This window comes from Pollachius pollachius, assembly GCF_949987615.1.
Source record: "Pollachius pollachius genome assembly, chromosome: 1".
Lineage (NCBI taxonomy): Eukaryota > Metazoa > Chordata > Actinopteri > Gadiformes > Gadidae > Pollachius > Pollachius pollachius.
In genome coordinates, this window is record NC_136934.1 from 30,042,403 (window position 1) to 30,056,984 (window position 14,582).

A 14,582-nucleotide genomic window follows, 5' to 3' on the forward strand; every position below is an offset into this window, starting at 1 on the left:
TAACATCTGTGCCTGTCATTGGGGCCTTCAGCATGGGGCTTACAGTCGTAGTTGTGACAAGTTAGAGAAGGCTAACTAAGGGAATGGGCTTACGACCGCCCACTGCAGTAGGCGTACCCCCTGCACCATCTGTGGGACGGTGTAAACCTGGAGTTAAACCCAAAGTTCCCTCATGGGGACTCTTTTGGATGAGTGCGTGCCTGCAGGGTTATCTCCTGTTCTAGGGGGTTAATCATTCAACTGCTCTGGAAAAGCTCATTGCTCGTTGCCATGCAACCTGACACTCCTCCCCCCCCCCACCTGGCTGGGTCCACTATTTGCCTGTCAAGAAGACAATAATGGCTGACTTATGGATGTGGACATAAAGTGACCATGATAAAGAAATGAGGTGAGCTTAGTCTTTGTGTCTGAGAAGGAGAAGTGTGCACTAAGGAGTAAGCAGGGGCATGGTGTATCAGATGGGCTATCAGCAGTCCACAGCAGATTGTCAAACCTCCAGAAGGGTCAAGGTTTGCACATCACTGGCCCCATGAAAGGATTCTGAAGAAGTGGGGATATTTCCTTGTCAATATTACCTTATGGTGTAAGCAAACACCATATAACGTACTTAACCTATTAAAGAGTAAAAGTCATTCCCTTTCAAAGGTGTGACAATAATCGTTATTGCACGTGAGGTTGACAAAAGATTATCATGTCTAGAATTCAAATAGAATGGAACAAGGAATTATTGGTTATCCAGGTAAATCGTAACAAAAAAATGAAAAACAAGATCAGCAAATATATATTGAATATATAAATGGATTTAATGCACTGGGAAATGTACAATGAAAGATTCAGTGTATAAGGAGAAGGATACTTGTTATGTATCTGGAGCCCTGAAGTGGTCCCAAGCTACACACATTGAAAACAATCCTTTGGGCTTAGTTTGTGTTTGCGTTATTTGGCTACAAGACAAAGCAAGGTAACTGTTGTTCTGCCACCAAAACAAACATGTTATCCAGTTACAGAGGGGGAGCTTTTGATAAAAGAAGAATTGGTGAGATACTCTGCATTCAATTACACAAAGAAAAAGGCTTGTGGCACATATTTCTTTGCCTCAATTTGTTTTCCAGAATGTTAACACCTAGAGCTGCCTTCATCTTTCCAGACAGTGCATCTGAAGTGTCTGACCTTTCGCTATTATGTCCCGCTGATCCTGAGAAACAGTAGTAGTTAGTGTCACTTTTCTTAGAATAAGCCTAGCATTACCATGCATCCATCTATGTCAAGGAACATACCAACCACTCCCTGTCCTTGCATCACAGCCCGGGTCATGAGTGGTACGACAGAACCGGGGATCTCATTGGTTGAAAATGAAGCAATGTCAGTAGTACCCAATATCTAATTGAACTAGTTGTGGCACACTGAAGAATGTGAGAAGAATCTCTGATAGCTACGCTGACCTCCGTGACTCAAGGTCAGGGCTGTCACCTGATGAACACTTCAATATAGTGACGCAATCCCTTGAAAACCTCAAATTGACAACGCACACTTCCCCATCCGGCCATGGGTGGATCAGCAGTGATAGGTAATTGTTTGGTAGAGTTAATAGCTTAATCATTAAGCAGCCTTACTACGAATACAATCTGAACTTTCCCTCTACTGTCTCTGTCTCTGTTGAACACACTGTGAATCTGCCAGCCGGGATACAGCAGATTTTCTCAGAAGGAAATCTCTAAGACTTGTGTTTTGCACTACACACCTCGGCTCAGAGAGGCCAGGAGCCTGTTTGCATTGACAGCAACTCTGACTCTGAGACTTACCATTTTGACTTGAGATTTGTGGTGGCAATCTGTTTATGTCTCCACAGATAAACACACACACATACACACACACACACACACACACACACACGCAAATACACACACACACACATTCATAAAGATAGTTTTTATTACAGCAAGTGCTGATGATGTAATCATAAGCAACAGATAATCATATACTTCATAAAAATGTCAACCCTGATGGCTGAACAACTACATTCTTAAACCTCATGAACACACCGACAGCGTATTTGGCATCTGTGCTTGCCAATTATACCTGCTGTCCAGTTAGCGATAATGTCATAAAGCGAGAGTCTGGCATCCATCTTGAAGTCATGGAGAGCAAAATAGGTGTCTTTATCGTCCTGAGCCCTGGAGCCTGACCTCCAGTGATCACTGGCTCCCTCTCCCCATAGGCTCAGTCCATCAGCGAGACTGTATGCACTTAGCATCAGATAACACCTGTTTTCCGGAATGTCACACCGTGAATTTATATGCTTTGTTCACAATCTTTAGTGTGCGTATGTATTTTGGACTGTGCGTGTGTGTGTGCACGCACGCCTGCATCTCTGTGGCCGCGTTTCACGGCTCACATTGTGTGTGCACCCTGTGGATGTCTAGTATTACAGATTGTCTTTGAAGGAAGAAGAGACAGCGGTGTGTGTGTGTGTGAGAGAGAAAGAGAGAGAGAGAGAGAGAGAGAGAGAGAGAGAGAGAGAGAGAGAGAGAGAGAGAGAGAGAGAGAGAGAGAGAGAGAGAGAGAGAGAGAGAGAGAGAGAGAGAGAGAGAGAGGGAGAGGGAGAGACTTGCGTGTGAGGATCCATATTGAAGCATGGATTAGGGCAGCCTTTGTCCTCATGTTAAAGGGCCAGGGAACTGGTTTAAAATGGCATTCTTTCTCAACAACCAGCTCACTGTGTCCGGCCCTCACCTCCCGGCCCTGTCCCTTCACCGGTCTCATTCTTCATTCCTCTTGCGGTTACCCCTGTTCTCCATGAACCAAACAGAGTCAGCCATTATCGGTCATCCATGAAAAAATGTCCTCTCATCTACCTCTTACCTATTCTTTGAGTCTTCCTGGTCTCTCCTCCACCGCAGCGCTCTGTGTCAAGTGCTCAGCTTGTTGACTCTTTTGCACCAGCAGGTTGTTATTCACCTAGAACCAGACTGCCATTTTATAACCCGCCTGCCATTTTATATACCTGTCCTTCAGTACTTTTCTTCTTGTGTTACACACAAAACAAACCTGTTTATTTCCCCACATAAGGACATTAGTTCATACAAGTGCTTTATATGTGTCCCTATTGGTCTGAGAGTATAAAACTACACTTTACACAATAGAGGCTTTGAAAGGTACAAAGGCTGTGTTTTATGAGCTAAAAGCAAAACAACTGCCCTTTATTAACTATTAGTTATGGATAACGGGTGAAGAACAACAATATTCTTTACCAGCCACAGTTAACAGGCAAATGTTATGAGTAGTGAGAGCAGACTATGTGAGTCTGTGTCTCAGCATTTCATTACTTGTCAGCATGTCATGTCTGTTATGTGTGAGTGTCGCAAAACAGGGTGTTTAGAGTATATTTGAATTATCATTTTTATTATTGTGTCAGCCCTTGTGGGACATGCCCAGCCCACAAGGGCTTACAAGACACTATTATAAAACATAGACAGACCAAAAACCAAAAGTTGATGCTAAACAATACTAACATTAATGATATAAACCGTCCTGACATTTCATCCAGGCTTTAGTAACAAAAGATGCTAATTTATAAGCATTAAAGGTAAACAAGCATTCCATCCTGATATCATAATTACTCCAAAATCATTGTATAAATAGTATTTCCGTTTTTCAGTTTTTCGGTTTTGATTAAAGGTATAAGTGCATCGTGTTACTGCAGAGCTGAAACAGGTCTTGCATGTCTGTAGGGCCATGTGGGGAGAGGAGGACCTGTTCATGCAGAATGGGAGACACACACAACAGACACACAACACATTAGATCTGCAGGATGGTAGGAGGAAACTGGAGGGATAATTGCCCCCCCCCTTCCCATTCCTCGGAAAGGGAAGAATTCTCAGCTCACAAACACACACACACACACACACACACACACACACACACACACACACACACACACACACACACACACATACACACACACACACACACGCACACACACACATTTCTGTTTTGGTAATGACAGGGGCCACTGTGCTGTGAGACACACCCAGTCACAGCCCCCTATGTTCCGGGGTTATGGGGACCTCTGATCTCACAGCCCACGGGAAACGCTGTGCATGGGCCACTTATAGAGTGTGGATGCTTTGTGGGTCTGCATTGTTATTTTGTCTCCTTAGACCCACAATGGAAATGTTAAGTCTGGCTTGAATTCAGACTTCCTGGACACTTTCCCAGAATTACAGCCTGCGCCCGAGTGGGCTGTGAACATCTGGGGAGGTTCCCCTGAAACCCCCTGATGACGCACACACGCTAAACCAAACAGTATGTCTCTTTTCTGAAAAAAAGGACATAAGTTTCCCTTTTCCTCCATAACACGCTCTCCCAACCTGTCATTTGGAGCAACACACTTCAACAGTGTCCTTCTCTCTTTCTCTCGGTCTCGGTCTCTTTCTCTCTTTCTCTCGGTCTCTCAGTCTCCGTCTTTCGGTCTTTATGTTTCTTTCGTCCTGTGAGTATGACTCAGAGGCTCCTGATATTTGAATCCCCCTACAGTCGCCCTTACAGTCATAGAAGTCCTCCTCAGAAGTTGCTCCTCTTCCAATCATATAGCGGTCTTGTTTGAGACTTCATCTCATTCTCATCGCTGCTTGCTTCCCTGCAGGACGGTTGCAGGAGATTGCGCCTGACGTTGCTTGACCAGTGTCCATCGGTGAGGAGCCACGAGCAGCCCAGAGGGAAGGTAAGGACCCCCTGCCATATGTACACTAGGGCTGGGTGATTTGGCCTAAAAATTAAATCTCGATTATCGATTTTAATCGATTTTTGAAGTGATTTTTTTTATTTTATTTTGGATTTTATTTGAAGAATAACAATGATTAACAAAAGCAAAATAAATAACACCCATCTCCCACTCACACACACACACACACACACACACACACACACACACACACACACACACACACACACACTCACACTCACACGCACACTCACTCACACAATTCATAGTCATGCATAGGGAAGGAGACAGCTCTTGTTTAAAGTTGTGATTTTGGTTACAAATTGATAGTATCGTTTGCCAGTAAATTACAATTTTCTTTTGTTGTTTTGAATTTTAATTTGACATTTTTAATTTATATGTGTTTTCTTTGACATTATATTTTATTTTTCCTTGAGAAATATAAATACACTTCTAAGAAAGAAAGGCGTGCCTCAGTCATTGTTAATGGCAATGTACTGCCTGAATGGAATGATCAAATACAATGACGAGGCACACCTTTTTCTTGTGTCATTTCTCAAAGTTCTACTGGGAAGTAAAATCAAACAGGTGTATTAAATGCCATTACACTAGAACAGCACAATTAGCAGGTGAGGAATATACTGCAGTGCAGATTTTTGCCACATAGATAGACCTACCCACAGGAAAAACAGCATACACGCAGAAAGACTGACACAAACATAAACAACTTTAAACACGTCATAGGTTTTTTATTTGTTGTTGCTCAACGCCTCAGGGAATCGTAAGATGGCCATTGTTCTGCTGAAGTCCCAGCCAGAACTCTGAAGGGACTGAGCGCCAGAGTGCCCGTGTTGTATTACTACTGCCCCCTGCTCCCCCCCTGCTCTCCCCCTGCTCTCCCCCTGCTCGCCCCCTGCTCTCCCCCCGTCACAGTTTGTCTGTCACCCCCTCCCTCTTCACTCTCCCAATGGTTCTGAAACCCGACTGTCTGCCAGTTCCACAGAAGCACCAGATGTTGATTTGTTGCTCAACATTTCATAGTGATAGATGCAATGTAGTGGGTGTTCCTCTTATTATTATTATACACACACGCACACACACACACACACACACACACACACACACACACACACACACACACACACACACACAGACACACACACACACACACACACACACACACAAAGAGGGATGCATTGCACTGAAGTATTCACTGATGAAGTACCAAATGATGTAATCAGACGTGTTCTTTCAAGCAGCGCGTTTCATATCACGTTTTCTTCCTATCAAAGACTCCCCCAACACCTTATCAAGCCAAGTCATGATCTCATGATGGATGAATGTGTTGAACTCCACCTATACGCCACACCCTAAACCCCTCTCCTCCCGCTCTCCAGCCAATCGGAAGAGCCTTCGCTCTCGTCCAACCGGCCTACGAGAATACCACTCTGACCTCTGAGCCAATCAAACCTGTGGACGAGAAGGTTGAAGTGATAAAGGTATGATGTAAACAAAACTATTATACTCACACTTGATCAAAATCAAAATCAAAATGCAATGTTTTTTCTTTGTGTGATCATGTATGCATGTGTGTGTGAGAGACGGAGAGAAAGAGAAAGCGAGCGCCGTGGTAACCGCAGGGTTTCTATGTTCCAGGTGTACCTGGAGGCCCGTAAGGAGGAGCAGCAGAGACACCAGGAGAACCTGAACATGCTGTCGGAGGAGGTGTCTCATATCCAGGAGGTAAGGCACCGTACAGGTGCAGCAGACACTCCCTTGTTTATTTCCCTTTTTCTCTCTGCCATCATTTGCATGCCTGACATGTGTGCTGTGCGTGTGTCTTTGTCCTTCTCTTTGTGTGTTCTCCTGTTGGAGATGATGGGCCAGATATTTGTATATTCAAGGCGTTCACTGCCAGAATGTAAACCTCAATGAAAATTGATTTGAGCAGAGTCTACAGTGTATACTACATAAGTAATGTAAGCTCTATAATACTAAGAGGATGGCTGTGTTTCCTTCAGGTGAGATACTGCCTGAAGAACCTACGTGAACAGATGGCATCCAAGACCAAAGTAAGTCCTGGATATGTTAAGATAATTCTTCCCCCTGGCTCCTTATCTAAACCGAAAACCCTTACCTTTATCTTTTTACCACATGGTTTTCTTCATGTCCATCCAGTTTTACTTCCCTGGACAGAAGAGCAGCAGCAGCATCGGCAGAAAGAGCAGCCCAGTCGAACACCAGAGCGGGGCCAGGAACGGCCGGCAGGTGAGCTGGACCCCATGTTCTGTCCGTGTGTGTGTGTGTGTGTGTGTGTGTGTGTCTGTGTCTGTCTGTCTGTCTGTCTGTCTGTCTGTCTGTGTGTGTGTGTGTGTGTGTGTGTGTGTGTGTGTGTGTGTGTGTGTGTGTGTGTGTGTGTGTGTGTGTGTGTGTGTGGAGGGGGAGTGGGGGAGTTGTCTGGATAATATCAGGCTACCAGCGTCATAGCACAGTAGTACAATACAAAAATAATCCAACACAATCCAGTCCACCCTTGCTCAGAGCAGTGCATCTATTGGAGTGTGTTAAAGAAAGGGGTTACAATGACGGCAGGCTGTAAGAATGCATATTGCACCACAGGGTGTGCATGAGAGGGAAAGGCTGTTCCAGCACAGGCTGTTCCTGCACAATTGTTAACAGGTGGCTTGGGATACACTCCCTATTGTTCCCAGCATTCCACAGATGTTGTTTTTTCGTCCCCAAACGGATTGGTCAGTTGTTCCTCTGCCAAGTGTGTTTAGCAGCTTGTGCTTAGAGCATGTCAACAGTATCATCATCATAAAGTCTTGGTGGAGTCCAGCCTCTTATCTTAGTAGCATCAGGAAACCCGAGCATCACTTCCATCCCGAGCCAACTGCAGATAAGTTCTGTGAGCAATAGTAGAAAACACACAAGCAGGGACCTAAAGATCATGGCTATGGGACAACTTTTCAAGTGACAAACATAAAAACATCCAACACACCCTGTCTTTTGTGCATGTTGTGCATATATTCCTTCCTCTCTCTCTCTCTCTCTCTCTCTCTCTCTCTCTCTCTCTCTCTCTCTCTCTCTCTCTCTCTCTCTCTCTCTCTCTCTCTCTCTCTCTCCACCCCCCCCCTCTCTCTCCCTCTCTCTCTCCCTCTCTTTCTATCTCTCATTCTCTCTCACTCCCCCTCGTTCCTCTCTATTTCCGGTAACATGCCGGATTCCAAAAAAACAGGTCCCCTCTTCCCTCTTCAGCTTCAGTTTCGTTATGACCACACTTGATGTTTGGGGATCTCCTCACCAATGTGTCTCACACTCTGTCCCCTGGTCTCATGAGATACTATTAGATTCGATAACACTTTATTAACATCTTGCTCTCTGTGTGTGTGTGTCTCAGGAGGGGGATGAAGGTGAAAGAGACAACATGAGGGAGGTCAGCAGACGTCTGTACGCACAGCTTCAGGACGCTGAGAGGAAACACCAGGAGGAGAGAGAGAGGCTTCAGGTAACACACACACCTACACACACACATACAAACACACACACACTCGCACTGGCACACACTCAACGAAACATACACAAACGATCACATGTACAAAAACACACACACACACACACACACACACACACACACACACACACACACACACACACACACACACACACACACACACACACACACACACACACACACACACACACACACACACACACACACACACAAACACACACAAACACACACACACGGTATTACAAAGAGAGTAACAGGATGACCAAAAGCAGATACGGCAATGAAACACAAAATGCAAGGGTTTACAATAATACGACATTTAGAGATATGTTTATATTTAACACTCTCTCTCTCTGGCAGGCGGAGGGCAGGGAGCTGCAGCAGCGTCTGGGCGAGCAGACAGACAGACTGAAGGAGGCAGAGGACGACGGGGAGAGGAGGGACATGCGTATCGAAGACCTGCAGAGGCTACTTGGAGGCATGGAGCAGGAGAGCGCCTCCCTGAGGGACTCCATCCGCGGCCGCGAGGAGGAGCTGCGCCACATGAGGGAGGAGGGCCAGAGAGACGGGAGGAGGTGAGGAGCAGCACAGAGGATCATCAGCATGTTCTATTTGATGTTATTTAATCATGTTTGTACCTAACTTACTCAAGATCCGATGCAATCAATACATCAAGAAATTAGTATCAATATCACATCAATGACCGGTAGTGTAACCATGTTGTGTGTGTGTGTTTTTGTGTTTTTGTGTGTGTGTGTGTGTGTTGTGTGTGTGTGTGTGTGTGTGTGTGTGTGTGTGTGTGTGTGTGTGTGTGTGTGTGTGTGTGTGTGTGTGTGTGTGTGTGTGTGTGTATTGTGTAGGGCTGAGCAGTTAGAGAAAGAGGTGGCCATCCTGAAGGAGAAGATACACCATCTAGATGACATGCTGAAGTGCCAGCAGAGGAAAGTGCGACACATGATTGAGCAGGTACGGTTTCAGTGTGTAAAGTTTACGTACCCTCTATCTCTGTTTGCTCAGGGATTACAGACTGAACTTGTGTGTGTGTTTGCGACCACAGCTCCAGAACTCCCGCATGCTCATCCAGGAGCGAGAGCGCGTCATCAAACAGCTTGAGGAAAAGGTGGCGTTCCTGGAAGCAGAGGTGAGATACCGACATTGATAGCTGTGATTCAGAAAAACAGTAAATCCTATAGATCTACACAGAGTGAAGAGTAGGCGTGTATTCCTCCCGGGTTTGCGCATACCTTTCATAGGACCAGTGGCTGTTATCAGCCATGGCTCTTTTAAGAATTGCAAACAGGGTCCTCAACAGTTCCTGAAAAGGACCTCTAGTCTAGATACCCTTTGTCATACCATTATTAATATGTATCTGCAATACACAGTCGCCCCTGTTCTTAGTCTGTTCCCTTGTTCAGACATGTGTACATTAAACATTATTTTCTGTTGTTTTATTCACATTTTGATATTTACAGATAAATGTATACACAATTCATATGACTTAACTTTTGAAATGGAATCTGTTGTGTCTGATTATGAAATGTGAATCCACCTTTGGTCCTGTGCTGGGTCTAGAACCGAGAGATGCATGACCAGATGGATTACTTCCTGGGAGAGCAAAGGTCAAATGCATATCTCTCAACAGAACGCAACTCCAGGATAGTGTACAGGTTAGCTCATGCTCAGTCACACTTTTAACCTAAATGAATTCACTAACACACACACACACACACACACACACACACACACACACACACACACACACACACACACACACACACACACACACACACACACACATTGACATTGGCAAACATCTCTACAACAACTCTATAATTGTATTATTTAAATCATTCTTCAATACTTAAAAAACATATTATATTTCCCCCAAAACAGCAAGCCCATAAAGCCAACCACTTCATCCAGCAAACCACTGCCGTTCATGAAAATCATCGAGATCAATTCCTGAATGCGGAGAGTTCATCAAAAACATGAAGATCAGAGCCTGGATGCATAGGGTACTGAGTGAAGGAGAACCGATGGGTTGACAGCAGCTAACAAACGCCTAACAACCGATAACACCCTCAATGCAGCTCACACTAGTGGGTTCCTGCCTGTAATATTACAACACCAGTACATCCACCAAACACACACACTCATGCTCTCTGGGTGACATCGCAAGGAGAGATTGATTGGAATAGGTACAAAATGCCATAATGTTGGTTCAGTGGTCTTCTGTTAAATATCTGTTCTGAATTAATGGTCTTGCATTAGACTGAATATGTTTATTTCATTGTTCCCTTGATTGAGACATTTTTGTTGTTAATTTTGTGCACAAAGAATGAAGGATAAGTTGAAGTAAGGGGTGTGATGTGTCACTACAAAAGCACTTACATTAAACAATTTAACTGCAGCATATTGAAGTGCAGACTAACATGTAGGCTAGGTACTGGGGGACATGGGGCCTAGGCAGATATTGTATTGTATTTTTACACCAATAACTTAAGCCAATATTTGTGAACATCCTCAACACGACAACTCCTATTGTGAGGAACTAGTGCCACTCGTAGGAGGAAGACGTGATCGTCCATGAAGTTCTTATGCGTTAAGCTTACTAACCAGTCTGTAGCCTGAATGAACCATTTCACCATTCGACCTTTCTCCAATGTCTCCAATGCTGACCACCATTTTATTATTTTGATAGAGATCCTTTTTGAAGCCCAATGCAAGGCACTTTATTGTATTGTGAGTTGTAAGTAGATCAAGACATTGACGCGCTAATTATCTGACTTATAGCAAGAACATTTCCCCCACAAAAGATTGTCATATTTTCAATCAAATTCCTGAAGTTTTCTATCTGAGCTGATGTATTGTGTAGATATATATATTTAGTTTTTATTTATGTGATTTCACTTCAGACTTCTAACAAATGTGATTGTGAGCATTTTCTCTTTATATATTTATAGAAGACAGCTTTTGTAGTTTGTGATAGGACCTTTTGTGTGCATTCTCTTTTACTTGTCATCTGTTTGATAAATTAAAATAAAAAAACGAATCCCCTTAGTCATTTTACTTTCTTTAAAAGATAATATCATTATCAGTATATCATTTTTTTTTTCTTTCTCTTTAAAGATGCCTCCATCGTGTGGTCACTCCAGGCCTTGCATTCTGAGACTGGACTCATTCTGGTCTGTTTAGTGCAACAATGACATGTCATTATTGGTCTTTTGGGACCCAAGTTATTGACACAATTCAGGAAGGGGACTTGGAATATAAAGTTGAGGTGGTTAGCAGGTGGTTTTAATTAGCAAAGAAAATCTAGGAATATTCACCAGCAGCAACTTCAGCATAGGTGAACGCAGGTATTTGGAAACACAATGTAACATTTCACAGTTCCTTTGCATATGGTACTTGAATATTTTTGTATAATTATAAACCTTTATTAAATAAGCTTTAAGCATGACTTACATAATCACAACATAAATAATGTATTCCTGTGTACCACTTATTTTACATGATTCCCAAAGAAACCCATTAGTCAGTTGACATAGTCCATATCTGAAAACCAGTTTGACATATTGGTCTTCAAGTTCACCTATACATACTATAGACACACAGACACAGACACATTCTCACAATGCAGTATGCACATCGATAAACATAACAATTACGCTGTGAGAAGAGAATGAGAAGCATTTTATCTTGAATGAATCATTGGCTTTGTTCTGGCTTTTGAAAGATTAACGCTAACGGAAAGCAAGCAAGCTTTCATGACGTTGCAACAGAACATTTCTGCAAGATTGTTTTATGCAATTAACACTGATTGTCTCATAGCATTGCATAATATTTTGTTTGGCTAAATACTCATACACACCATCTATTCAGTTCACATATCATAACAATAATAATAAGTTAAGTTAATGTAAACAGAACCTTATCAGTGAACTGCAGTGCAATGTTTAGTTCAAACCAAAAGTGGTGTATTAATACTATAAGGCTGTATTAACACCATGAAGGGTCACCCCCCCACAGTAGTTCACTAAGGCAGTAGTAATACCTTCCACCAAAGGTGCGCATCCTGTTCTCCGTCTCCAGACCAAAAGGCACTTTCATCTAAGTGGTAGCGCGCTACAACGTTGACTCTGACCTCCCAGGGACCGCCATAGGAGGGTTCAAACCGAGTTCCGTTCAGGGCACACTTTCCAGTGCGTTGTAGTTGTCTTTAAAGCTCTTCAGCTCCAGGAAGTGCTTTGGCAGCTTGCTCCGCTGCTGGTGGTTCCCCGGCACCATGAGGGCGCTGCTCTGGGTCGGAGGGTCAGAGGTCGCGGGCTCCGGGCTGTAGCTCAGGTCCCGTGCGGCAGACTGGTGATCCAGGTTCAGAGTGCTGCAGCTGGCAAAGGACTTCACACTGAGATGGAGACAAGAATGACATGGAAAATATAATGAATGGTTATTTGGCTCGACTGATGATCCATGAGGGAGTAAGGAGTTAGTGTAGAGTAGCTGCGGCTACTCACACAGAGGCCAGTTCAGTAAGAGCCTCCTGGTATTTCAAATACTCAGCCTGGCCAAACTCCTACGGATGAGAACCATGGACATGGAGCAGAAAAGAGTGAGCACATGGAATGATGTTCCCACCCAAAACATCCGATCCATGCAATCCAAAATGTCTCGTATGGAGAAAGTGAGCGGTAACCTCCGGGCCGTGGCGTGCACAGTTGTACCCCTCCAGCACCCTGTCGATGAGCGGCCGGTTGGTGCTGCAGAAGAAGGAGTGGGAGTTGCGCAGCTCCAGCAGCCAGGTCCTAAAGCGCTTCCCCGTCACAGCCGTGGACGTACCGCCCAGTTCGTGGAAGGGGAAATCTACCAACCAATCAGAAGACAACGATTAAGTGAGGGGACAGCAATGCATCACCAACACAAAACACTGGTGCATCTGAAGCAGGAAAGAACAATACTAGTATGAAAGAGAACACCTCACCGGCGTCTCTGATGGCATCCAGAGCCCTCATCCTGTAGATGTAATCATAGCAACCTGCAACACACAGAGTGCTCTAGTAACATAGGATACACTGGAATTAGAACACAAAGAGGCTATTGGTCACTACCCAGAGAGAGAGAGAGAGAGAGAGCTCACCATTTTGTCCTCTGTATTTTAGTCTCTCATCGTCAGGAGAAATCAGACGAGGTTCAAACTGGATTTTCTGTACTTTATTTAGTTTGGCGTCTATTTCCTGCCTCAGGTCCTGTAAAGTGTCACTTGTCAATACACATTGTCAAACCAGCATTTAGTCGGCATACTGACTACACATAGGGCTACATAATACAATGCATTAAAGGGATTATAAATATAATTGTATATAGTTAGACATGATAGAGGTTGGCGTTACCTTTGGTGCGTTATGACCCAGAGGTACATGCGGTCCTCTGCGAGTCTTCATAGCAAACCTCATGACTTGCCTCTTCACCAAGATAAACAGCAGAACAAACACCTTGAGGAAAAGCAAGAAATAGGGTAGCAGTTTATGATAAAGTAACTAACATATTAACCATGGTGTGTAAATCCGTGTGATGATGCTGAGGGCATCCAAGCATACTGAGTGGAACAGGTGTAGCCTTTAGAGAGGTGAATGGTAAATGGACTGCATTTATACAGATCTTTTCTAACAAGTGGCCACTCAAACCGCCTTACAATATTGTCTAACATTCACACACATTCATGCACACATTCACACACCGACGGCGGAGTCAACCATGCAAGGCGACAGCCAGGTCGTTCGGAGCAGTTAGGATGAGGTATCTTGCTCAGGGACACCTCGACACTCGAACTACACACGAACTAGCAACCTTCTGGTTAAAAGTCAACCCGTTTTACCTCCTGAGCCACATGCCGGTGGTATTACAGATAAAATTCACGAGATTACACAACTGCTTGTATGCACTCAAGATTGAAAACATGACTTCAACTCAATTTTACGGATTGTTTCTTTCCATGTTCTTATTTAGACTCACCAGACTTCCATAGGCCATCACCAGCACTACGTTGACGCTGGACAGAGGCGAGTCAGGGCGCATTTTCAAATCCTTCCTTGAAACCTACAAAGTTAAATAACCGCTATACCTTCATATCAACCACGTTTTCAACAATGAAATGTTAGTAAATGATAAAAAAAGTATCGCTAAAACCGGAGACAACTTTCAACTACAGTTTTGTTGACATCCGGGGTAATCACATGACACGTCCTACACTTCCGCGTCTCTGCTGCCACCTGCTGATTAAATACGACCAGAATCTCTGCTGTGAAAAGGACAATAACGAAGGATACCTGTTCAATTCGGCCCATATAC

General features: G+C 44.0%; 2 protein-coding genes across 2 annotated transcripts in view; one reads left to right on the forward strand and one right to left on the reverse strand.

Moving 5' to 3' along the window:
• The window catches only part of tuft1a (tuftelin 1a), a 12,322-nt gene extending 1,042 nt beyond the window's left edge, over positions 1-11,280 (forward strand). Inside the window, exons 2-12 of the mRNA XM_079737259.1 lie at positions 4,646-4,723; positions 6,121-6,222; positions 6,380-6,466; positions 6,745-6,795; positions 6,902-6,991; positions 8,124-8,231; positions 8,598-8,812; positions 9,098-9,203; positions 9,295-9,378; positions 9,810-9,904; positions 10,131-11,280. Coding sequence (XP_079593385.1) covers positions 4,646-4,723; positions 6,121-6,222; positions 6,380-6,466; positions 6,745-6,795; positions 6,902-6,991; positions 8,124-8,231; positions 8,598-8,812; positions 9,098-9,203; positions 9,295-9,378; positions 9,810-9,904; positions 10,131-10,203 — 1,089 coding nt within the window. The 3' untranslated portion in view covers positions 10,204-11,280. The remainder of the gene's footprint in view (positions 1-4,645; positions 4,724-6,120; positions 6,223-6,379; positions 6,467-6,744; positions 6,796-6,901; positions 6,992-8,123; positions 8,232-8,597; positions 8,813-9,097; positions 9,204-9,294; positions 9,379-9,809; positions 9,905-10,130) is intronic.
• Positions 11,281-11,512: 232 nt separating this feature from the next.
• On the reverse strand, positions 11,513-14,451 carry ltap1 (lipid transport auxiliary protein 1). The gene is made up of 7 exons (XM_079736098.1): positions 14,247-14,451; positions 13,625-13,726; positions 13,372-13,480; positions 13,216-13,269; positions 12,931-13,097; positions 12,752-12,810; positions 11,513-12,642 (listed from the first exon to the last, which is right to left on the reverse strand). Exons 1-7 carry the CDS (start codon positions 14,307-14,309, stop codon positions 12,423-12,425), a joined length of 774 nt encoding a protein of 257 aa, XP_079592224.1. The 5' UTR covers positions 14,310-14,451; the 3' UTR covers positions 11,513-12,422.
• Between the last annotated feature and the right edge of the window lie 131 nt (positions 14,452-14,582).

Coding starts and splice junctions, on each gene's coding strand:
- ltap1 (XM_079736098.1), bottom strand. CDS start 14,309: ATGCGCCCTGACTCGCCTCTGTCCAGCGTCAACGTAGTGCTGGTGATG. Junction 13,481..13,624: donor TGGGTCATAACGCACCAAAG/GTAACGCCAACC, acceptor GACACTTTACAG/GACCTGAGGCAGGAAATAGA. Junction 13,270..13,371: donor AAAATACAGAGGACAAAATG/GTGAGCTCTCTC, acceptor TGTGTGTTGCAG/GTTGCTATGATTACATCTAC.